The 25,227-nt window shown below is 38.9% G+C and overlaps 1 protein-coding gene across 7 annotated transcripts in view; it reads left to right on the top strand.

Annotated features, from left to right (window-relative positions):
• unc5ca (unc-5 netrin receptor Ca) overlaps positions 1-25,227 on the top strand; it is a 214,184-nt gene that overhangs the window by 134,503 nt on the left and 54,454 nt on the right. For all 7 annotated transcript variants that reach the window (XM_089130606.1, XM_089130605.1, XM_089130607.1 and 4 more), the window contains one exon: positions 19,042-19,222. In XM_089130606.1, the coding sequence (XP_088986732.1) occupies positions 19,042-19,222 (181 nt within the window). The remainder of the gene's footprint in view (positions 1-19,041; positions 19,223-25,227) is intronic.

The raw sequence follows: 25,227 nt of genomic DNA, 5'->3' as shown, positions 1-25,227 counted from the left end.
AGATTGTGTGTGTTCAGAGATTGTTGTGTGTTCAGAGATTGTGTGTGTTCAGAGAGTGTTGTGTGTTCAGAGATTGTTGTGTGTTCAGAGATTGTGTGTTCAGAGATTGTTGTGTGTTCAGAGATTGTTGTGTGTTCACAGATTGTGTGTTCAGAGATTGTGTGTTCGGAGATTGTGTGTGTTCAGAGATTGTTGTGTGTTCAGAGATTGTTGTGTGTTCAGAGATTGTTGTGTGTTCAGAGATTGTGTGTTCAGAGATTGTTGTGTGTTCAGAGATTGTTGTGTGTTCAGAGATTGTGTGTGTTCAGAGATTGTGTGTGTTCAGAGATTGTTGTGTGTTCAGAGATTGTGTGTGTTCAGAGAGTGTTGTGTGTTCAGAGATTGTTGTGTGTTCAGAGATTGTGTGTTCAGAGATTGTTGTGTGTTCAGAGATTGTTGTGTGTTCACAGATTGTGTGTTCAGAGATTGTGTGTTCGGAGATTGTTGTGTGTTCAGAGATTGTGTGTGTTCAGAGATTGTTGTGTGTTCAGAGATTGTGTGTGTTCGGAGATTGTGTGTGTTCAGAGATTGTGTGTTCAGAGATTGTGTGTGTTCAGAGATTGTGTGTGTTCAGAGATTGTGTTCGAAGATTGTTGTGTGTTCAGAGATTGTGTGTTCAGAGATTGTGTGTTCAGAGATTGTGTGTTCAGAGATTGTGTGTGTTCAGAGATTGTGTGTTCAGAGATTGTGTGTTCGGAGATTGTTGCGTGTTCGGAGATTGTGTGTTTAGAGATTGTGTGTGTTCAGAGATTGTTGTGTGTTCAGAGATTGTTGTGTGTTCAGAGATTGTGTGTTCAGAGATTGTGTGTGTTCAGAGATTGTGTGTGTTCAGAGATTGTGTGTTCAGAGATTGTGTGTTCAGAGATTGTGTTCGGAGATTGTTGTGTGTTCAGAGATTGTGTGTTCAGAGATTGTGTGTGTTCAGAGATTGTGTGTTCAGAGATTGTGTGTTCAGAGATTGTTGTGTGTTCAGAGATTGTGTGTTCAGAGATTGTGTGTTCGGAGATTGTTGTGTGTTCGGAGATTGTGTGTGTTCAGAGATTGTTGTGTGTTCAGAGATTGTTGTGTGTTCAGAGATTGTGTGTGTTCAGAGATTGTGTGTTCAGAGATTGTGTGTGTTCAGAGATTGTTGTGTGTTCAGAGATTGTTGTGTGTTCAGAGATTGTGTGTGTTCAGAGATTGTGTGTGTTCAGAGATTGTTGTGTGTTCAGAGATTGTTGTGTGTTCAGAGATTGTTGTGTGTTCAGAGATTGTGTGTGTTCAGAGATTGTGTGTTCAGAGATTGTGTGTGTTCAGAGATTGTTGTGTGTTCAGAGATTGTTGTGTGTTCAGAGATTGTGTGTGTTCAGAGATTGTGTGTTCAGAGATTGTGTGTGTTCAGAGATTGTTGTGTGTTCAGAGATTGTTGTGTGTTCAGAGATTGTGTGTGTTCAGAGATTGTGTGTGTTCAGAGATTGTTGTGTGTTCAGAGATTGTTGTGTGTTCAGAGATTGTGTGTGTTCAGAGAGTGTTGTGTGTTCAGAGATTGTTGTGTGTTCAGAGATTGTGTGTGTTCAGAGATTGTTGTGTGTTCAGAGATTGTTGTGTGTTCAGAGATTGTTGTGTGTTCACAGATTGTGTGTTCAGAGATTGTGTGTTCGGAGATTGTTGTGTGTTCAGAGATTGTGTGTCTTCAGAGATTGTGTGTGTTCAGAGATTGTTGTGTGTTCAGAGATTGTGTGTGTTCAGAGATTGTGTGTTCAGAGATTGTGTGTGTTCAGAGATTGTTGTGTGTTCAGAGATTGTTGTGTGTTCAGAGATTGTGTGTTCAGAGATTGTTGTGTGTTCAGAGATTGTGTGTTCAGAGATTGTGTGTGTTCAGAGATTGTTGTGTGTTCAGAGATTGTGTGTGTTCAGAGATTGTGTGTTCAGAGATTGTGTGTTCAGAGATTGTGTGTTCAGAGATTGTGTTCAGAGATTGTGTGTTCAGAGATTGTGTGTGTTCAGAGATTGTGTGTTCAGAGATTGTTGTGTGTTCAGAGATTGTGTGTTCAGAGATTGTGTGTTCGGAGATTGTTGTGTGTTCGGAGATTGTGTGTGTTCAGAGATTGTTGTGTGTTCAGAGATTGTTGTGTGTTCAGAGATTGTGTGTGTTCAGAGATTGTTTGTTCAGAGATTGTGTGTGTTCAGAGATTGTTGTGTGTTCAGAGATTGTTGTGTGTTCAGAGATTGTGTGTGTTCAGAGATTGTGTGTGTTCAGAGATTGTTGTGTGTTCAGAGATTGTTGTGTGTTCAGAGATTGTGTGTGTTCAGAGATTGTGTGTTCAGAGATTGTGTGTGTTCAGAGATTGTTGTGTGTTCAGAGATTGTTGTGTGTTCAGAGATTGTGTGTGTTCAGAGATTGTGTGTTCAGAGATTGTTGTGTGTTCAGAGATTGTTGTGTGTTCAGAGATTGTGTGTGTTCAGAGATTGTGTGTGTTCAGAGATTGTTGTGTGTTCAGAGATTGTGTGTGTTCAGAGAGTGTTGTGTGTTCAGAGATTGTTGTGTGTTCAGAGATTGTGTGTTCAGAGATTGTTGTGTGTTCAGAGATTGTTGTGTGTTCACAGATTGTGTGTTCAGAGATTGTGTGTTCGGAGATTGTGTGTGTTCAGAGATTGTTGTGTGTTCAGAGATTGTTGTGTGTTCAGAGATTGTTGTGTGTTCAGAGATTGTGTGTTCAGAGATTGTTGTGTGTTCAGAGATTGTTGTGTGTTCAGAGATTGTGTGTGTTCAGAGATTGTGTGTGTTCAGAGATTGTTGTGTGTTCAGAGATTGTGTGTGTTCAGAGAGTGTTGTGTGTTCAGAGATTGTTGTGTGTTCAGAGATTGTGTGTTCAGAGATTGTTGTGTGTTCAGAGATTGTTGTGTGTTCACAGATTGTGTGTTCAGAGATTGTGTGTTCGGAGATTGTTGTGTGTTCAGAGATTGTGTGTGTTCAGAGATTGTTGTGTGTTCAGAGATTGTGTGTGTTCGGAGATTGTGTGTGTTCGGAGATTGTTGTGTGTTCAGAGATTGTGTGTTCAGAGATTGTGTGTGTTCAGAGATTGTTGTGTGTTCAGAGATTGTTGTGTGTTCAGAGATTGTGTGTTTAGAGATTGTTGTGTGTTCAGAGATTGTGTGTTCAGAGATTGTGTGTGTTCAGAGATTGTTGTGTGTTCAGAGATTGTGTGTGTTCAGAGATTGTGTGTTCAGAGATTGTTGTGTGTTCAGAGATTGTGTGTTCAGAGATTGTTGTGTGTTCAGAGATTGTTGTGTGTTCAGAGATTGTGTGTGTTCAGAGATTGTGTGTGTTCAGAGATTGTTGTGTGTTCAGAGATTGTGTGTGTTCAGAGAGTGTTGTGTGTTCAGAGATTGTTGTGTGTTCAGAGATTGTGTGTTCGGAGATTGTGTGTGTTCGGAGATTGTGTGTTCAGAGATTGTGTGTGTTCAGAGATTGTGTGTTCAGAGATTGTGTGTTCGGAGATTGTTGTGTGTTCAGAGAGTGTGTGTGTTCAGAGATTGTGTGTGTTCAGAGATTGTTGTGTGTTCAGAGATTGTGTGTGTTCAGAGATTGTGTGTTCAGAGATTGTGTGTTCAGAGATTGTGTGTGTTCAGAGATTGTGTGTGTTCAGAGATTGTGTGTTCAGAGATTGTGTGTGTTCGGAGATTGTGTGTTCAGAGATTGTGTGTGTTCAGAGATTGTGTGTTCAGAGATTGTGTGTGTTCAGAGATTGTGTGTGTTCAGAGATTGTTGTGTGTTCAGAGATTGTGTGTGTTCAGAGATTGTGTGTGTTCAGAGATTGTGTTCAGAGATTGTGTTCGAAGATTGTTGTGTGTTCAGAGATTGTGTGTTCAGAGATTGTGTGTTCAGAGATTGTGTGTGTTCAGAGATTGTGTGTGTTCAGAGATTGTGTGTTCAGAGATTGTGTGTTCAGAGATTGTGTGTGTTCAGAGATTGTGTGTTCAGAGATTGTGTGTGTTCGGAGATTGTGTTCGGAGATTGTTGTGTGTTCAGAGATTGTGTGTGTTCAGAGATTGTGTGTGTTCAGAGATTGTGTGTTCAGAGATTGTGTTCGGAGATTGTGTGTTCAGAGATTGTGTGTGTTCAGAGATTGTTGTGTGTTCAGAGATTGTGTGTGTTCAGAGATTGTGTGTTCAGAGATTGTGTGTTCAGAGAGTGTTGTGTTTACACAGATTGTGTGTTCAGAGATTGTGTGTGCAGAGATTGTGTGTTCAGAGATTGTGTGTGTTCAGAGATTGTGTTCGGAGATTGTTGTGTGTTCAGAGATTGTGTGTTCAGAGATTGTGTTCGAAGATTGTTGTGTGTTCAGAGATTGTGTGTTCAGAGATTGTGTGTTCAGAGATTGTGTTCGAAGATTGTTGTGTGTTCAGAGATTGTGTGTTCAGAGATTGTGTGTTCAGAGATTGTGTGTGTTCAGAGATTGTGTGTGTTCAGAGATTGTGTGTTCAGAGATTGTGTTCGAAGATTGTTGTGTGTTCAGAGATTGTGTGTTCAGAGATTGTGTGTTCAGAGATTGTGTGTGTTCAGAGATTGTGTGTGTTCAGAGATTGTGTGTGTTCAGAGATTGTGTGTTCAGAGATTGTGTTCGGAGATTGTGTGTGTTCAGAGATTGTGTGTGTTCAGAGATTGTGTGTGTTCAGAGATTGTTGTGTGTTCAGAGATTGTGTGTTCAGAGATTGTGTGTGTTCAGAGATTGTGTGTGTGTTCAGAGATTGTGTTCGAAGATTGTTGTGTGTTCAGAGATTGTGTGTTCAGAGATTGTGTGTTCAGAGATTGTGTGTTCAGAGATTGTGTGTGTTCAGAGATTGTGTGTGTTCAGAGATTGTGTGTTCAGAGATTGTGTGTTCAGAGATTGTGTTCGGAGATTGTTGTGTGTTCAGAGATTGTGTGTTCAGAGATTGTGTGTGTTCAGAGATTGTGTGTTCAGAGATTGTGTGTTCGGAGATTGTTGTGTGTTCGGAGATTGTGTGTTTAGAGATTGTTGTGTGTTCAGAGATTGTTGTGTGTTCAGAGATTGTTGTGTGTTCAGAGATTGTGTGTGTTCAGAGATTGTGTGTTCAGAGATTGTGTGTGTTCAGAGATTGTGTGTGTTCAGAGATTGTGTGTGTTCAGAGATTGTGTGTTCAGAGATTGTGTTCGGAGATTGTGTTCGGAGATTGTTGTGTGTTCAGAGATTGTGTGTGTTCAGAGATTGTGTGTGTTCAGAGATTGTGTGTGTTCAGAGATTGTTGTGTGTTCAGAGATTGTGTGTTCAGAGATTGTGTGTGTTCAGAGATTGTGTGTGTTCAGAGATTGTGTTCGAAGATTGTTGTGTGTTCAGAGATTGTGTGTTCAGAGATTGTGTGTTCAGAGATTGTGTGTTCAGAGATTGTGTGTGTTCAGAGATTGTGTGTTCAGAGATTGTGTGTTCAGAGATTGTGTGTGTTCAGAGATTGTGTGTGTTCAGAGATTGTGTGTGTTCAGAGATTGTGTGTTCAGAGATTGTGTGTTCAGAGATTGTGTTCGGAGATTGTGTGTGTTCAGAGATTGTGTGTGTTCAGAGATTGTGTGTGTTCAGAGATTGTGTGTTCAGAGATTGTGTGTGTTCAGAGATTGTGTGTGTTCAGAGATTGTGTTCGAAGATTGTTGTGTGTTCAGAGATTGTGTGTTCAGAGATTGTGTGTTCAGAGATTGTGTGTTCAGAGATTGTGTGTGTTCAGAGATTGTGTGTTCAGAGATTGTGTGTTCGGAGATTGTTGCGTGTTCGGAGATTGTGTGTTTAGAGATTGTGTGTGTTCAGAGATTGTTGTGTGTTCAGAGATTGTTGTGTGTTCAGAGATTGTGTGTGTTCAGAGATTGTGTGTTCAGAGATTGTGTGTGTTCAGAGATTGTGTGTGTTCAGAGATTGTGTGTTCAGAGATTGTGTGTTCAGAGATTGTGTTCGGAGATTGTTGTGTGTTCAGAGATTGTGTGTTCAGAGATTGTGTGTGTTCAGAGATTGTGTGTTCAGAGATTGTGTGTTCAGAGATTGTTGTGTGTTCAGAGATTGTGTGTTCAGAGATTGTGTGTTCGGAGATTGTTGTGTGTTCGGAGATTGTGTGTGTTCAGAGATTGTTGTGTGTTCAGAGATTGTTGTGTGTTCAGAGATTGTGTGTGTTCAGAGATTGTGTGTTCAGAGATTGTGTGTGTTCAGAGATTGTTGTGTGTTCAGAGATTGTTGTGTGTTCAGAGATTGTGTGTGTTCAGAGATTGTGTGTGTTCAGAGATTGTTGTGTGTTCAGAGATTGTTGTGTGTTCAGAGATTGTTGTGTGTTCAGAGATTGTGTGTGTTCAGAGATTGTGTGTTCAGAGATTGTGTGTGTTCAGAGATTGTTGTGTGTTCAGAGATTGTTGTGTGTTCAGAGATTGTGTGTGTTCAGAGATTGTGTGTTCAGAGATTGTGTGTGTTCAGAGATTGTTGTGTGTTCAGAGATTGTTGTGTGTTCAGAGATTGTGTGTGTTCAGAGATTGTGTGTGTTCAGAGATTGTTGTGTGTTCAGAGATTGTTGTGTGTTCAGAGATTGTGTGTGTTCAGAGAGTGTTGTGTGTTCAGAGATTGTTGTGTGTTCAGAGATTGTGTGTGTTCAGAGATTGTTGTGTGTTCAGAGATTGTTGTGTGTTCAGAGATTGTTGTGTGTTCACAGATTGTGTGTTCAGAGATTGTGTGTTCGGAGATTGTTGTGTGTTCAGAGATTGTGTGTGTTCAGAGATTGTTGTGTGTTCAGAGATTGTGTGTCTTCAGAGATTGTGTGTGTTCAGAGATTGTTGTGTGTTCAGAGATTGTGTGTGTTCAGAGATTGTGTGTTCAGAGATTGTGTGTGTTCAGAGATTGTTGTGTGTTCAGAGATTGTTGTGTGTTCAGAGATTGTGTGTTCAGAGATTGTTGTGTGTTCAGAGATTGTGTGTTCAGAGATTGTGTGTGTTCAGAGATTGTTGTGTGTTCAGAGATTGTGTGTGTTCAGAGATTGTGTGTTCAGAGATTGTGTGTTCAGAGATTGTGTGTTCAGAGATTGTGTTCAGAGATTGTGTGTTCAGAGATTGTGTGTGTTCAGAGATTGTGTGTTCAGAGATTGTTGTGTGTTCAGAGATTGTGTGTTCAGAGATTGTGTGTTCGGAGATTGTTGTGTGTTCGGAGATTGTGTGTGTTCAGAGATTGTTGTGTGTTCAGAGATTGTTGTGTGTTCAGAGATTGTGTGTGTTCAGAGATTGTTTGTTCAGAGATTGTGTGTGTTCAGAGATTGTTGTGTGTTCAGAGATTGTTGTGTGTTCAGAGATTGTGTGTGTTCAGAGATTGTGTGTGTTCAGAGATTGTTGTGTGTTCAGAGATTGTTGTGTGTTCAGAGATTGTGTGTGTTCAGAGATTGTGTGTTCAGAGATTGTGTGTGTTCAGAGATTGTTGTGTGTTCAGAGATTGTTGTGTGTTCAGAGATTGTGTGTGTTCAGAGATTGTGTGTTCAGAGATTGTTGTGTGTTCAGAGATTGTTGTGTGTTCAGAGATTGTGTGTGTTCAGAGATTGTGTGTGTTCAGAGATTGTTGTGTGTTCAGAGATTGTGTGTGTTCAGAGAGTGTTGTGTGTTCAGAGATTGTTGTGTGTTCAGAGATTGTTGTGTGTTCACAGATTGTGTGTTCAGAGATTGTGTGTTCGGAGATTGTGTGTGTTCAGAGATTGTTGTGTGTTCAGAGATTGTTGTGTGTTCAGAGATTGTGTGTGTTCAGAGATTGTGTGTTCAGAGATTGTTGTGTGTTCAGAGATTGTTGTGTGTTCAGAGATTGTGTGTGTTCAGAGATTGTGTGTGTTCAGAGATTGTTGTGTGTTCAGAGATTGTGTGTGTTCAGAGAGTGTTGTGTGTTCAGAGATTGTTGTGTGTTCAGAGATTGTGTGTTCAGAGATTGTTGTGTGTTCAGAGATTGTTGTGTGTTCACAGATTGTGTGTTCAGAGATTGTGTGTTCGGAGATTGTTGTGTGTTCAGAGATTGTGTGTGTTCAGAGATTGTTGTGTGTTCAGAGATTGTGTGTGTTCGGAGATTGTGTGTGTTCGGAGATTGTTGTGTGTTCAGAGATTGTGTGTTCAGAGATTGTGTGTGTTCAGAGATTGTTGTGTGTTCAGAGATTGTTGTGTGTTCAGAGATTGTGTGTTTAGAGATTGTTGTGTGTTCAGAGATTGTGTGTTCAGAGATTGTGTGTGTTCAGAGATTGTTGTGTGTTCAGAGATTGTGTGTGTTCAGAGATTGTGTGTTCAGAGATTGTTGTGTGTTCAGAGATTGTGTGTGTTCAGAGATTGTTGTGTGTTCAGAGATTGTGTGTGTTCAGAGATTGTGTGTTCAGAGATTGTGTGTTCAGAGATTGTTGTGTGTTCAGAGATTGTGTGTTCAGAGATTGTTGTGTGTTCAGAGATTGTGTGTGTTCAGAGATTGTGTGTTCAGAGATTGTGTGTTCAGAGATTGTTGTGTGTTCAGAGATTGTGTGTGTTCAGAGATTGTGTGTTCAGAGATTGTGTGTTCAGAGATTGTTGTGTGTTCAGAGATTGTTGTGTGTTCAGAGATTGTGTGTTCAGAGATTGTGTGTGTTCAGAGATTGTTGTGTGTTCACAGATTGTTGTGTGTTCAGAGAAGCTCTTCTGTATTGAGTGTCTATATCTAGCTGGTGCAGTCCTAGTTTAGGTAGATAACTTGTTGGCTTGTCTACTAGTCGGTTGAGTTAAAGTTTACCAATGGAGAAGTGGTTGAGCTCGTTTCCTTTCTTATAATAGCAGACTTTGTTTCGCAGTGTTTTAATGAATGTTTTGTTTCTCAAAGAAGTTCATGAAAAGAGTTCACCCAGCTGAGAGAATTCCAGGAAGATTCTCTCTCACTGTTCTCTGTGAAAATAGAAAAATATCTTCACAGCGTCCCTCAAATATCTATGTCACACACACACACACCTTAGCCCGCAGACGGCACTGCTGGAGGAGGCTGTCAGCCGCGGAGTCTGATCACAAGAAGATGAAAGAGACAAAAACTGATTCTACATTTACTATCTTTCTCTCTATCCTTATGTAGATACAAAAGAAATCAGTTCAATGTGGCCTGGCATGATTGTTCCAAACATAATATTTCCAGATGAACCAATATGATTTATCATGATGAATTTGGATTAGATAGCAGATCAAACTAAGAGCAGCTTAAAGGTTCACAAATAAAAGGGAAAATTTATCTAAAATGAAAATTCTGTCGCCCTCATGTCATTCCAAACTTGTTAGACTTTCTTTCTTCTGTGAAACAAAAAGTGTGTGTGTGTGTGTGTGTTTCATCCTCTGCGTTTGTTTGAACTCGAGGTAAGAGTAAATTCCAGGGATTCTTAATAACAGGACGGAGAGCGAGACAGATTTGTCAGGGAGCTGAAATGAGGACGTTAACTTGCATTCTCCATCCTCAAGTATTGTGTTTACTATTTAATCTGATATACTATGACTTAAAGGGTTAGTTCACCCAAAAATAAAAATTAAGTCATTAATTACTCACCCCCATGCTGTTCCAACCCCGTAAGACCTTCGATCATCTTCGGAACACAAATGAAGATATTTTTGATTAAATTTGAGAGCTGGATCAGTCTTCCATAGACTGCCTAAGGGACTGGCTCTTGACGGCCCATAAAGTCAATGAAGAAAATGTTTAAATAACCCATGTGACTCAGTGGTGGAATGTAACGAAGTACAAATACTTCGTTACTTTACTTAAGTACATTTTTCACGTATTTTTACTTTACTTAAGTAGAATAAATAGTGCATACTTTTTACTTTTACTTCGTTACATTTTGCAGCAATTATTATACTTTCTACTCCACTACATTTCTACAACTTCTGATACATTTTCGTTACATTTTCTGATCAGTTTTTCTCCCCTGCCAAAACGTAATCTGACCGTCCGTTCGTTGCACGTTTGTCTCACCAATGACGTTTGGTTGCCATAGATACAGTATATCAACCCGGTCACACTAAATGCGTCTCGCACGCAGTGTGTTTATCATGCAACTCATACGCGAAAATTTGTTTTTACGTGCATAGGAAACACACCGTGTGTAATATATGTTTGGTTCGGTTAGGATTATGGCAAGCCAAGAGGTTCAGAATTACACCATAAATGAATCGCGTTTACTGCCAAATATAGTTATTAACATATAGTAAGGATAAGCACGATATTGCCTAATTGCAAGCTTGTTTCAGAAATGGTCACATTTTTTTCCATCATTATTGAACATCATTATAGGAGTATTAGGTTGAATGAGTTAGAATTAAATGTTTTATTAATCATTAGAAAATAGTCATTAAGAGAATCAATTGTTATGCAAGTACTTTTACTTTTAATACTTAAAGTACATTTAAAATAAAGTACTTTTTACTTTTTACTTAAGTATGGTTGTCATTGTGTTACTTCTACTTTTACTAAAGTAAATATTTATCTGGGTATTTGTACTTTTACTTAAGTACTGAGATTCAGTACTTCCTCCACCACTGATGTGACTACAGCGGCTCAATTATATGTTTATCAAGCGACGAGACTACTTTTTGTGTGCAAAAACAAACAAAAATAACGACTTTATTCGACTATTCCTTTTCTTCCTTGTTGGCCTGAAACGAGACGACGCATGCGCGAGAATTACGGTCTCCTTCAGCTACTTCAGTTCAGTTCTCGCGCATGCGTCGTGGAAATCGTATGGAAGTCTCGTTTCAGGCCAACAAGGAAGAAAAGGAATAGTCGAATAAACTCGTTATTTTTGTTTGTTTTTGCACACAAAAAGTATTCTCGTTGCTTGATAAACTTATAGTTGAGCCACTGTAGTCACATGGGTTATTTAAACATTTTCTTCATTGACTTTCTGGGCCGTCAAGAGGCCATTCCCTTAGGCAGCCAATGTGGTAGTGATCCAGCTCTCAGATTAAATCAAAAATATCTTCATTTGTGTTCCGAAGATGAACGAAGGTCTTAAGGGGTTGGTACAGCATGGGGGTGAGTAATTAATGACTTAATTTTCATTTTTGGGTGAACTAACCCTTTAAGGCCAATTTATACTTCTGCGTCGAGGGTACGCCGTAGTGTACGGCGTTGGCTACGCACGTAGGCGACGCCGTTGTGAGCATTTATACTTCTGCGTTCAGGTCTTGGTTGCTCTGCAGTACTGCTCCGAAACGCTAGTTGGCGGCGGAGGGTTTTAATGTTCCACTGTGTTTAGATTCCTCGCGGCTAGGTTACTACAAGCAATAGCGACTGAAAGAGAGCTGATCATGTTGGAGTTGGAGCTTATTGAGGTGGAAAAACTGTTAATTTTAGTGAAATTACTAAAACTGAAAGGCAGAAACGAGAGAAGACGTCGGAGGAGATGGTACGTGTGTGCAAATGCGTTGGAGGAAATGCGATGCTACCAAGCCGACCAATCACCGATCTTGCGGTCCGAGTCGTCGCGACGTGTAGTTACATTTTTGAAGAGGTGCGCGTCAGGCTACGGCAAAGTTTACGCGGTAAGGGACGCGTCTGTGCGTATGCTACGCCATACCTACCGCGCGCACCCTACGCAGAAGTATAAATTGGCCTTTACTGTATGTGGTGCATGAGGGTATCTTACATTTTATATATACACTCACCTAAAGGATTATTATGAACACCACACTAATACTGTGTTTGACCCCCTTTCACCTTCAGATCTGCCTTTATTCTACGTGGCATTGATTCAACAAGGTCTTTAGAAATGTTGGCTCATATTGATAGGATAGCATCTTGCAGTTGATGGAGATTTGTGGGATGAACATCCAGGGCACGAAGCTCCCGTTCCACCACATCCCAAAGATGCTCTATTGTCCCTACTAGATACTCTAAACCAATTTGAAATGATTGGAGCTTTGTGACATGGTGCATTATCCTGCTGGAAGAAGCCATCAGAGGATGGGGACATGGTGGCAATAAAGGGATGGACATGGTCAGAAATAATGCTCAGGTAGGCCGTGGCATTTAAACGATGCCCAATTGGGACTAAGGGGCCTAAAGTGTGCCAAGAAAACCATTACACCACCACCACCAGCCTGCACAGTGGGAACAAGGCATGATGGATCCATGTTCTCATTCTGTTTACGCCAAATTCTGAATGTCTCAACAGAAATCGAGACTCATCAGACCAGGCAACATTTTGTCCAATTTTTGTCGCCTCTTTTTCCTATTTGTAGTGGAGATGAGTGGTACCCGGTGGGTCTTCTGCTGTTGTAGCCCATCCGCCTCAAGGTTGTGCGTGTTGTGGCTTCTTCACAAATGCTTCACTGAATACCTCGGTTGTAACGAGTGGTTATTTCAGTCAAAGTCGCTCTTCTATCAGCTTGAATCAGTCGGCCCATTCTCCTCTGACCTCTCGCATCAACAAGGCATTTTGGCCCACAGGACTGCCGCATACTGGATGTTTTTCCCTTTTCACACCATTCTTTGTAAACCCTAGAAATGGTTATGAGTGAAAATCCCAGTAACTGAGCAGATTGTGAAATACGCTCAAAATTGCTTAAATCGCCTTTCTTTCCCATTCTGACATTCAGTTTGGAGTTCAGGAGATTGTCTTGACCAGGACCACACCCATAAATGCATTGAAGCAACTGCCATGTGATTGGTTGATTAGATAATGAGAAACTGAACAAATGTTCCTAATAATCCTTTAGGTGAATCCTTTACACTCGTCCCCTGAATTATTTCTCTTATTACACCCCGAACTCTCCATCAGTTTCTGCATGTAAACAGCATTGCTGAATAAAGCGGTTCAGGCGTGTGAGATTACAGCAGCATTGGTTCACACGGCGATCGCTGAATTTGCTGCATTATTCACGATAGTCCACTTAGCACAGATGTAGAGCACTTCAGCGTGTTGGTGAGTTCTTCCAGTTCATACCTCATGTACCTTCACCGAAGCCTATATATTACAGACGCCCACTTCATTCCCCCTATGGTGCGTTTCTTGATTGCGAGGCTCAATGGCGCTTGCTTGAATTCACAATGAGAGCGTGTGCAATCTTCAGCGCTCATGAAAGGACGCAGGTTTCCTCTCTGGGTTTAAACAGGTTTAGGAGGCTTCAGAATTAGATGTGTTATTGTGCTCTTGGGCCTCACACCTGGAGTTCAGATCAGACGAACTTCTGCAAATATTTGAATGAGCCTTCTGTAGGATTGCTGGCAGTGTGTGAGTGTGTGTTTATACAGCTTAAAACAACCTCAGAGTTCACTGGTAATATCCAGATTCCTTCATTCCAGGGTTGTGCAAAATGCGAACTGTGAGTCTCAATTGGCCATGACAGACAGGAGAGGATATGAAGTTTGAAATGGAAAGACAGAAAAAGGAATTGCTTTGGTACATCCATGCAAATGATTATGTACAATTCTCTGCTGTTTCCAACGTTATCGATTGCTTATGTCATGTTGATCAAAATGTATTATAATGGGTCTCTATTGAATAGTCTCGCCCCCCTTGTGTACACTTGGGTATTAGTTCATAGCATAAGTTTTTCCATGCAAAATGGTTCAAGTCATAATATGTCAAGCATATTTCTATTAGGGCTGTCAAACGATTAATAGCGATTAAACCCAAAATAAAATTTGTGTTTACATAATATATGTGGGTGCACTGTGTATAATTATATATATATAAATACACACACATGCTTGTATATATTTAAGAAATATTTTCATGTATATAATGTATATAGATTTATATTTAATTTATATTATATATATAAATATTTTATATATAAATAATATTTTTTTCTTAAATATACATGCATATATATAATATATGAAGAGTTCAGATGCAAAAGCCTCTAAGTGCCATTTGAAATTTTCTTCTAGAATGATCATTTTTATCAAGCTTGTATATTTAAGTTCAGTGATTTCACTTAAATGGCAATGATAATTACCTATTAATTGTTATTTAAGTGAAATTACTGAAATTACTGAAGTTTGATAAAAATCATCATTAAAGAAGAAAATTTCAAATGGCATTTAGAGGCTTTTGCATCTGAACTCTTCATATATTAACACATTCTCATCACAAAAAGTCATATAACTGACGTCTTGGGACGTCTTTTGACCATACGTCAATATTCGCCTTTTTAGGGCCCCCTTAAACGTCGGTAGATGGCGATCCCGGGCCGTCATACAACTGACGCTTTACCTTTAACGTCAGTTAGGTGACGGGTTAGGTTTAGGTCTGGGGTAGAGTTAGGATCCCATAACCTCATCTACCGACGTTTAAGGGGGCCCTAAAAAGGCGAATATTGATGTATGGTCAAAAGACGTCCCAAAACGTCAGTTATATGACGTCTTGGGATGAGACCGGGTTGCATATATACATATATTCCTACAATTTACAATAATTGTCATCAAAACTCTGATGGCACTAACATGTTCATTGACACAGATATTTACTTTTGAGAGATGAACTAAAGATTTTGAGCAAGAGACTGAAGAAATTGTTTTGAGAAATGCACCTACTGTTTTTTAAATGTCAAGGATGATTCGAGAAATGTATCAAAGTACATTTCATCGTATTTAACTTTTGTGAACCAGGCTGGAGGTCGTTTTCCAGAATGCATTACCTGTGTTGAATCACTCTGAATTACAATTCTGTCATTGCAATTCAAAGCACCCCTTGATATTTCTGGTGTCGTATGAGACATAAATGCTGTTTAGACCTTCACACACTCACATTTACACATCTGCTAGTTTCCCAACCTTCAGGTCTGTATTTTCCATCCTAAATAATACTTCTCCTTGATGGCGAGAGTGTTTATTCATCCCTTACACACTCGGTAGCATAAATACACACATCAATTCTGGCACGAAGAAAAAGCAATTATCTGAGAGATATTTAAATTTTTCACAAAACTTTCTGATTTGTTTTGCTTTCAGCCTCGTGTGTGTGTGTGTGTGATTGTGTGTGTTTGGTTGTTGATTCTGCGTTTGCCCGGCGGGCACAGGAACTCTGTTCTGGCGGTAAACACCAACAGGAGAAAATGAGCAGGTGCGTGAAGAGCGTCTCGAGCGTCTCTCTGCCTCTTTCATCCTGATCAGCAGACGAGTCCCTGCAGAGAGAAATCAGCCCGTCCAGAAACAGCCCAAAGTGAGCTTCACAGAGACACAGCAGGGAGAGATAAGGACAAATGTCAGTCACGCTCAAACCCTGGCCGAGAGAGTGCACTAGAAACATACTTGCACAGGTGTCAGGTCATCTACTCATCAACTCTTTGGACACCCTTTTTTTCCACAGTTTAGAGTAATAGTAAAGACATCAAAACTATATCCTTTCATCTTTTGAGGTGTATTTGCCTCTGCAAAACTGTTTCACAGCCTAGGTCTGGACTCTCAATTTCATTCAGGTTCCTCCTTCAGTGTTTGTTGTTGTCCATCTTCGGATGGTGATGGAAAAAAAACATGAGATGGGAATTAAAAATGATCGCAAATGTTTTGCATTCCCCTGAGAAACTCAAACAGCGTTCTCGGGGGAACTCAAAAGACATCGGGAGCCAACGCAAGGTTTCTTGAGGGAGCGCCAAATTTTTTGCTAGTGAATGAAATGTTTCCAAGGGGAAGTGAAAGAGCGCAAAAGCATTGAAATATAGAGGAATCATTCAAGTGACATGGAACAAGTTATGTAATAAAGTTACATTTAGGGTTAGAAGGTTTATTTGAGAACACACCCACAATATTAATATAGTGATGCTAACACACCAATGTTAGTAAAGGATTTTTGTTCACTTTTGCTGATAATTTACTCACCCCCATGTCATCCAAGATGCTCATGTCTTTCTTTCTTCAGTCGAAAAGAAATTAAGGTTTTTGATGAAAACATTTCAGGATTTTTCTCCATATAATGGACTTCAATGGGGACCAAACGGTTCAAGGTCCAAAAGACGCTTTCAGTGCAAACTGCAAACTGTTCAAAGGGCTTTAAACGATTTTAGACGATAAATAAGGGTCTTAACAAGCGAAACGATTGCTTATTTAAAAAATAAATAACAAAGTTGAAGTTTTGTAAGCTCAAATGGTCGGCTTGCTCTGTTCTGTGATGCGCATTGCGCGTTCGTGACTCTCCTTTTTGAACCCGTTTATCAAAATGAACGAATCTTTTTCCGAGTCAATTCGTTCATTTCGTTCGTTGAATGAACCAAATGACACGAAAAAAGATTTTTTTGCCACTGTTTTGACTCCTTTACGCATTTTTGAAGTGGTAAAAATACCGACATACGTGCGCACATACATTTTCCCAGCTAAAGTTCCGCCGCAACATACGTCATAAAAGCTGATTTCAGTGTTTAAACATTAACATTAGTGATCTGCAGGATAAGTAATATACAATATTTGTCCTTCATTTTACATTCATCAACTTTTCCCCGAGACCACCTCACTCGAGTCCGAGTCGACACCAAGACCAGAGAGAGTCGAGTCCGAGTCGAGTCCGAGACCAGAGACGGTCGAGTCCGAGTCGAGACCGAAACCAGTGAGGGTTGATTACCTAATTTACTTTTATTTACTTAGAGAAATCCTTTTTTTTTTTTTCTTCTGAATTTAATTAGAGTTTAAAAATATGATCAGTTTAGGGTAAAAAGGCCACATAGTAGGTGGTGTTAAAAGTAATTTTATTACAATTTGTCATGCGCAGTTGCGCACTAGAAAATCACCAATCACTGGGTGTGTCAATCAATTCAAAGAAATATTTTATTAACATACATTAATAATCATGAAAAATATTTTGAATTGAACTCGAGTGGACTCGGGAATAAGTCCGAGTCCTAAAAAAAAAATGTTCGAGTACGAGTCAATTCCGAGTCCAAATGGACACGAGTCCATGACAAGACCAAGACCATTAAAATATGGTCTCGAGACCGAGTCCGAGACGAGTCCGAGTCTCGAGTACTACAACACTGTCCTGAATGTATGTGTGCTCTCATGCAGGATTTTGTATGTTCTGAGCTCGACGAATTTTTGAAACGGGATACAACAATATGCTCTCTAACAAGCACAGCGTGATGACAATATGACCATATTGAGAAATATTATCACATATACAAGAGTATGTGTGTGTGTTTAGACGCCTGAACCTGTGGGATCGCGTGTGTGTGTGTGTGTGTTTTGAGGTGACAGTATGACTAAATACAGTAATCTGAGGTTTTAGTTTGACAGCTGGGATTTGGGTTACCCTTTCTAGATGTAAATAGATAAAATGCATAGGGAAGTGTGCATGCATGCGTGAGTGATATCGTGGGCGCAGCGTTTGTCACAGCTGGAGAGCGTGAGCAGCTGATTGGTTGATTTTTCCCCCCTGCTGAGCCAATGAGAGGGTGATATTTTTACCCTATTCCCACCAGACGAGCTCTCAGCAGCCTCCAGGTACACCGCTGCGACACACATTTACACACGATCTCACACACTAACACACACGCCATGTGTCTCACTCGCCTGATTGACACACTAAAGTGTTAATGCATCAGATGCGTATGCAAAGAGCTTGAAATGTGAAGGCTTGAGCAACAGTGGTGATGACTTCTCATCTTTTGTGTTGGGAAATATGCATCTCTGTTGTAAAACCTAGTGAGCCGCCTAACTAGGCAGCATTTTAAGGCATCATTGACTTGACTTTTCCAAACTGTGGGCATTTTAATGATACCACCCTGTAAGAAACCTCATTTTGGACAAATTCTACTGCACTGCACCAGATAGAAGCTATCTAAGAATTCTAAAGCAACTGCCATGTGATTGGTCGATTAGATAATTGCACTAATGAGAAATTGAAGTGTTCCTAATAAGTGTAGATAATAATAATAAATATTTCTTGAGCAGCAGATCGTCATATTAGAGTGATTTCTGAAGTATCATGTGACACAAAAGACTGGAGTTATGATGCTGAAAATTCAGCTTTGCATCACAGGATTATATTACATTTTAAAATGTCTTTAAATAGAAATCAGTTTCACAATATTACGTTTTTTGCTGTATTTTAGATCAAATCAATGCAGCCTTGGTAAAGAAGAGACTTTAAAAAAAACATAAGACTTTTAGACACTAAAACTTTTCAACAGTAGTGTGTATATAGACCATTTCACAAGATGTAAACAACACTGGTCCAGAAGCACTTCCTGTTTCAGTTTTTTAACACTACATAAAAGCTGGGATAAAATACAACCAACAGAACATATAAAACTGAATCAAAAAGTTAAACAAACATCTTTAAGATGTTTTCTTTACATGTGAAATAAAGAAAACAGTTACAAACTGAAACAGGAAGTGTTTCTGGACCAGTGTTGTTTATATCTTGTGAAATGGTCTATAGCCTACTGTGTGACTGTGTGTGTATAAGACAAGGTTGCATTTATTTGATCAAAAAATATTTACTTTATTTCATTTATTTACTCTATTGCATCTTTTCTGTAAAATACATGCATTTTATGTTCTGTTCAAAACATGCAGATCCTCCTTTGACAAAAAAAAAAAAAAAAAAAAATGTGTGAGAAAATGACAGATGGTAATAATTGCTTTTATTCTGTGAAGTGCTCAGGAGAACTCTTCGGGATAAGTATTTTTTTACAGTCTATGGTAATAAACCAGCAGCCACTTCCTGTTTCCACCTCAATGTTTCTTGAGATATTAGCTTGCCTTTTTTGTGATTAAACACCGTGTCTAAAAATATCCTCTCTTTTGCCCGCTTGCAATTCCCTTTTAATGTCTCCACAATGTTCTTTTTCTAAAATGTGAGCTATCGTTTTGCAAAATTGCTCAAGCTCTGAGTCAGTGTTGCCCTGAGGAGTTAGCTTTGAAGCTAATTAAAACGTTTGATATTTTCAGAAGCACAGGCGGGGTGAATGCATACAGGGCAGGACGTCCTGATATTACATGTCCCCGAGCAGCCCGTCAGGTGTAGCTGTGTGGATTTCACTCATTTCACTAACGTATTTCTGTCTACGTGCAGGTGGAATGGCTGAAGAACGAAGAGATCATCGATCCTGCAGACGATCGGAATTTCTACATCACCATCGATCATAACCTGATCATCAAACAGGCACGGCTTTCCGACACCGCCAACTACACATGCGTCGCTAAGAACATCGTTGCTAAGAGGCGTAGCACCACGGCTACAGTGATCGTCTATGGTGAGTATGGCGTTCATGCATCTGGTTTAAAGGGTTAGTTCACCCAAAAATGAAAATTCTGTCAGTATTTACTCACCCTCATGTTATTCCAACCCCGTTCATCTTCGGAACACAAATTAAGATATTTAAGATATTAAGATCGCTCCTGCATACAGTCCATAGGCTTCTTGAGGGAATGACTGTTGCTGGCATCGAAAAGTCATTAAAGACATCGTTAAAATAGTCCAAGTGACTACAGGGGCTCAATCTTAAGGCCCGTACACACCGGGACGAATATCAGCGCGCGTTATTCGTCAGCGTTTTTCAATGCGTTTTTTGTGTTCACACCCAAGCGTTTTTCGCTTACGATGAGCCGAGTGAACATGCAAATTCATTCCCTGATTAGATGGCGCTTAATGTAAAACAGAAATAATGATAGAATACTATACTAGGGTGATCATATTCATGTCTCAATGTTTTATTATGACAGATAAAAAAAACACGAATGAAATAATGATAGAAATAATGTCTTCTGTATTAGAAAAATAAATATATAAATAATAAATAACTAAAAGAAATGCCTCCAAATGTAACAAAAAAATAGCTCTCACAAACTTACAAAAACGAACTAACAAAATCTATTTATATCTTTAGTTTTCATTCTCTTTATCCTGTTTTTATTCCTCGTCCACCTTGTTTGTCCATCTATATTTTGCTGTAGAACTGATCTTTCCCAGCTGTTTTTTTTTTTTTTTTTGAAAACCAGGACATTTTCATCACTTAAAAACAGCCAGGACAGGATGTGGAAACAGGACATGTGTAACGCAAAGTTGAGATGTTGCCCAGAGATAAAAACCTAGCCGTTGTCGGATGAACAGATGCACGAGAGACGAGAGTTGTCGTATTTCCGTATTTAATAAAACCACTCAAACGTTACACTCGTCCTAATACATGGGGATCGAGCGAGAAAAAACACAAACAAACATCTGGTCACAATAGAAAAATAAAAGAAAGAATACAAAGAGTCGGCAGAACGGTTCTCCTCTCCTCACTTGTCAAAATCTACTGACACAACACTATGCGCAGTTCTCATCTCAACTCAGATTTCTGTAAAGCACAAAGTGACTGTTACACATGTCCCGGGAAAACAGGACTGTTGGTCACCCATACTATACTATTATTACAGAAATACTAATATAAATATGATAGGCTTGCCGCGATAGACGGTGTTGACGGTGTTACCGGTTTTAAGCCCCATCACCGGTGACATCACTTTCCCACCGTGACACCGCGATGTCTTGACTTTTTTTTTTTAAAGTATTCGTTTTTGCTAAAATATTTATTTGAATTAATTAAAAATAATAATTTTCAATTATTTAGTTCTGAAGAGAGCATTATAATTAAAAATGAACTGCGCCGCGTGCCGACACGTCACAGATCAGCAAGCATCAGGATTCCATTTAGCACGTGTGGAGACGAGAACGAGTCAAATTACAGAAAAGCAAGATAATGGCGGAAGATTTGGTGTCAAAACGCAATGCAAAAGCGCCTGTTTGGCAATATTTTGGCCAATATATATTAATGTTAATAAATGCCAATTTATAGTGTTTTACTTTTTTTTAGAGTGCTGTCATTTATGTAGGCTAAGGTCCTTTTTAAAGTTTTTATTTTATATTCGTCTCTTTTTATTTGGTTTTATCTTATTTAAACTTTGTTTAATTTATTTAGGCCTATTTTGTTTTCTTATTCGTTAATAAACGTTTTATTTATTTTTTTTTGGGCCCACAGTTTGCCGATTTTCACTTTTTTCAGCCTATGCATGGGGTTATTTTTATTCGTTCGTTATGCTAATAAAAGTTCTGTCTATATTTTATTCGTTTATTATTCTAATAAAAGTGCTGTCTAAATAAAAGTTTATTGTCAGCGAGTTTTTTTTTTTTTTTTTTTTTTTTTCCATTCCAGCAATTGACGCTGAATTGCAATTGACGCTTATTTCGAAAGTGAAAGTATGTCATTTATGTAGGCTAAGGTCCGTTTTGAAGTTTTTATTTTATATTCGTCTCTTTTTAATTGGTTTTATCTCATTTAAACTTTGTGTAATTTATTTAGGCCTATTTTATTTTCTTATTCGTTAATAAACGTTTTATGGTTCTTATTTGTTTGGGCCCACATTTTGCCGATTTTCACTTTTTTCAGCCTATGAATGGGGTTATTTTTATTCGTTCGTTATGCTAATAAAAGTCTATAAATAAAAGTTTTATTATCAGCGAGTTGTTTTTTTTTGTCCATTCAAGCAATTGACGCTTATTTCGAAAGTGAAAGTATAACGCGCACGCATTTAAAAGCTATTTAACCCCCCCGCCCTGCCCTCCACGGTGACACCGGGATTACCGGTGTTGTCACACGTCGATTAACCGGTGGGAAATTTTCCTCACCGCGGCAACCCTAAAATATGATCTTATAGCTCTTTATGCTCCGAGACCAGCAGCTCAACATTCATCTTGCCCATAGGTATCTTATCTCTTCTTCGCCGTATGTGTGCTCGGCAAGACCGTTTTGTGTTTGAGCGCCCCCAAGTTGTGTGTTACTGTAACTTCGGAAGTACCAGACACGTGAGCAAACCCGCCAATCTCGTTGGTCGGATAGGTTTTGACGCGGCGCGTCAAACCAAAAAAACGAACCCGAGGCGTTTTTTTAAAAATGGCGCTTTTACGCGTGGCGTTTTTCGCGTCGGTGTGCATTCTCACATTGGCGCCCATTGTTTAGTCACGAGGCGTTAAACGTCGACGAATATCGTGCGCGAAATTCGTCCCAGTGTGAACAGGCCTTTAAGTTTATCAAACGACGAGAACACTTTTGTGCGCAAAAAACAACAAAAATAAGGACTTTATTTCAACTATTCGTTTATTTCTCCCTCTGCGCGAGTCAGGTTACTAGTTTAATAGCGTAAGCTTCTGTTATTGTACGTCACACGCATCACACACATGACCAGCGTCGGCCAATAGCGAGCCTACGTGTGACGTAGCTTTACGCAATCACACTACGTTAACTGACTACAGGCCCATGGAGAAGGAAGTGAGTAGTTGAAATAAAGTCGTTATTTTTGTTTGTTTTTGCGCACAAAAAGTGTTCTCGTCGTTTGATAAAGTTAAAATTGAGCCACTGTAGTCACTTGGACTATTTTAACGATGTCTTTAATGACTTTGAGGACAGCAAGAGTCATTCCCTCAAGAAGCCTATGGACTAGTATGTAGGAGCGATCTTAATATCTTAAATATCTTAATTTGTGTTGCAAAGATGAACGAAGGTCTTACGGGGTTGGAACAACATGAGGGTGAGTAAATACTGACAGAATTTTCATTTTTGGGTGAACTAACGCTTTAAATGTGCTGAGATGCACTGAAGGTTTCAACAGAGATAAAGTGTCCCGGTTCGTTTAGTGAAGAACTACAAGCCTGAGAGTGAGAATCTCATTGAAATGAGGTGAAGACTGAAAGGAACAAGTCTAGTAACCTTTATTTATACAGCGATCATCAATTATTAAATCAGTTAATTTCATCTATAAAGCAGTTCTGCAGAAAGACAGTGGTGTTGTCGTCCAGCTCAGTTCAGTTCTCATACAACAGTGTCAGTACAGTCAGATCAATAATATTGTTGAATATTTAGTGTTTCCAACTAAGCAAGCCAAAGGCGATTGTGGCAAAGAACCAAAACTCCATTGATGACAGAATTGAGGAAAACTTTGGGAGAAACCAGGCTCATGCAGGAAGCCAACACATCAACACAGTGAGATTATGATTATGATTCATGCAGCATCACAAGTCAGAATTCAAATTGTGTGTTTGTAGCATTTAGATAGTCATCCAGTTCCTTTTGCTTTCTGAGGTTTTCACTGTGGATTGTCTTGTAGACACGGTCTCTGCTGACATTCAGGGCTGCGTTGTGGTCGTGTTTAGGTGCAGGTCCACCATCTGATCTGGATACGGCCCGGATACGGCTGTGTTTATCATGTGTTGTGGTCGTGTTTAGGTGCAGGTCCATCATCTGATCTGGATACGGCTCGGATCTGGCTGAGTTTATCATGTGTTGTGGTCGTGTTTAGGTGCGGGTCCACCATCTGATCTGGATCAAGGCCCGGATACGGCTGTGTTTATCATGTGTTGTGGTCGTGTTTAGGTGCAGGTCCATCATCTGATCTGGATACGGCCCGGATACGGCTGAGTTTATCATGTGTTGTGGTCGTGTTTAGGTCCAGGTCCACCATCTGATCTGGATACAGCCCGGATACGGCTGTGTTTATCATGTGTTGTGGTCGTGTTTAGGTGCAGGTCCACCATCTGATCTGGATACGGCTCGGATCTGGCTGAGTTTATCATGCGTTGTGGTCGTGTTTAGGTGCAGGTGCACCATACGGCCCAGATACGGCTGACAGAGAGACTAATATTAGCATAGATGCCATTCTTCTTACGTTCTAACAAGTACATCAGGAAGTGTTCCCGGTTCCCGGCTGACCTAGTTTAGTTAATCATCAATCTAGTTAATCATTTAACCGATGTGAATTATAGAAATGTGTGTATGCCAGGTTAAAGAGATTAAAAAGTGTTTTTTGTCTGTATTATAGAATGGTCTACTAGGCTTTTAAAACTTAGGGTTCATAAGTTATTTAATAATTAATTAATATAAGCTGTGAAATAAATGTACAAATGAATTGATTTACATAAAAATAATATTAAATTGATTCTTATAGCAAAATAAATTCATATTTAATTTTAAAATTACTAAAAAATAATAAAAAAAATATATATAAATTGGAAATAAAATCAATGGAAACAAAACAGAAATATCGTATTTGTTTTCCTGCATGTAACTGTAAATATGTAAATATTTATTTAATATTTAAATAACTAATTTAATATTTTAAATAATTTAAATATTAACCTAAAACTTTGATATACACTTCACACATTTTATGTTCTCAACCACACGTATGGATTTTTGATGTTTCGTTTGTCTAGTTTTATTTATTAATTTTTATATAAATTTATTTTTAATTAAATATAAATATATTTTGTAGCATTTATCAATTTAATATTATTTTAATTTAAATGTATTTATTTTTCACATTGATTTTACAGTTTTAATGTTGGGATCATATACAGAATCACATACAGAATTTTTTTTCACCTTTTTTGTTACTTTTGTGACATTTGCATTCTAATTCTATAATTAAATTGCTTTTAACTCTTGACTATCTGCATATATGTCACCAGGGAAACGTCTGCCATTTTCACCGGATGGTCCTGATATTACAAGGTCAAAAAAGAAATTAAACATTTAACATTATGCACAGATTGAATGTTCACAATAAAATCTATAATTTGCATTTAAAAAATACATAGAATTTTATTTTTCATGCTTACTTACAAACATTTTTGTAACCAGTGACTTATGAGCAATCGAGGATTTTTTTTTTTTTTTTTTTGGGGGGGCAGACTTGACCACGGTCAATTGGGAGAAGAGCTTTCATAAAATTAATTAAAAAGTTTCCAGCTTGTAATTATAAGTTTGGCGAAGACATGAATAAACCTTTTTTACAGTCTGGAAACTCATAATTACTGTAATTTCGACATGGTGTGAACGCATCATTACAGTGCTTGCAACATTTTTCTTCTCAGTTCTTTTTACCACCTTTCAGCAATTAATTGCAACAAAAACTGCTTGTACAAACTCCATTCAAATGTTGTTTTGTATTTTATTTTCATATTTGTGCTATCCTTGCTTTTGCCATTATATCTATTATATTTATAAAAAAAAAAATCTATTTGACTTAACCCTCCCTAAAACCTGACGAGACCTGACGAGAAGTGAAAAACCTCATTCAGATTTGATATGAGTTTTACTTTAAGTATATTTTTGTAGCACATATAAAATTATAGCTTGATCTCCTGAGGTGGATAAATGAGAGTCAAGCCTTCATTTGCGTAAAGTACTTTCACCTCTTTTTCTATGCTCTTTCCTTCCATTGT

Source organism: Pimephales promelas, chromosome 4 (genome assembly GCF_988280905.1).
Source record: "Pimephales promelas chromosome 4, fPimPro1.hap1.1, whole genome shotgun sequence".
NCBI classification, from domain to species: domain Eukaryota; kingdom Metazoa; phylum Chordata; class Actinopteri; order Cypriniformes; family Leuciscidae; genus Pimephales; species Pimephales promelas.
This window is presented reverse-complemented; position numbering and strand designations above follow the sequence as displayed.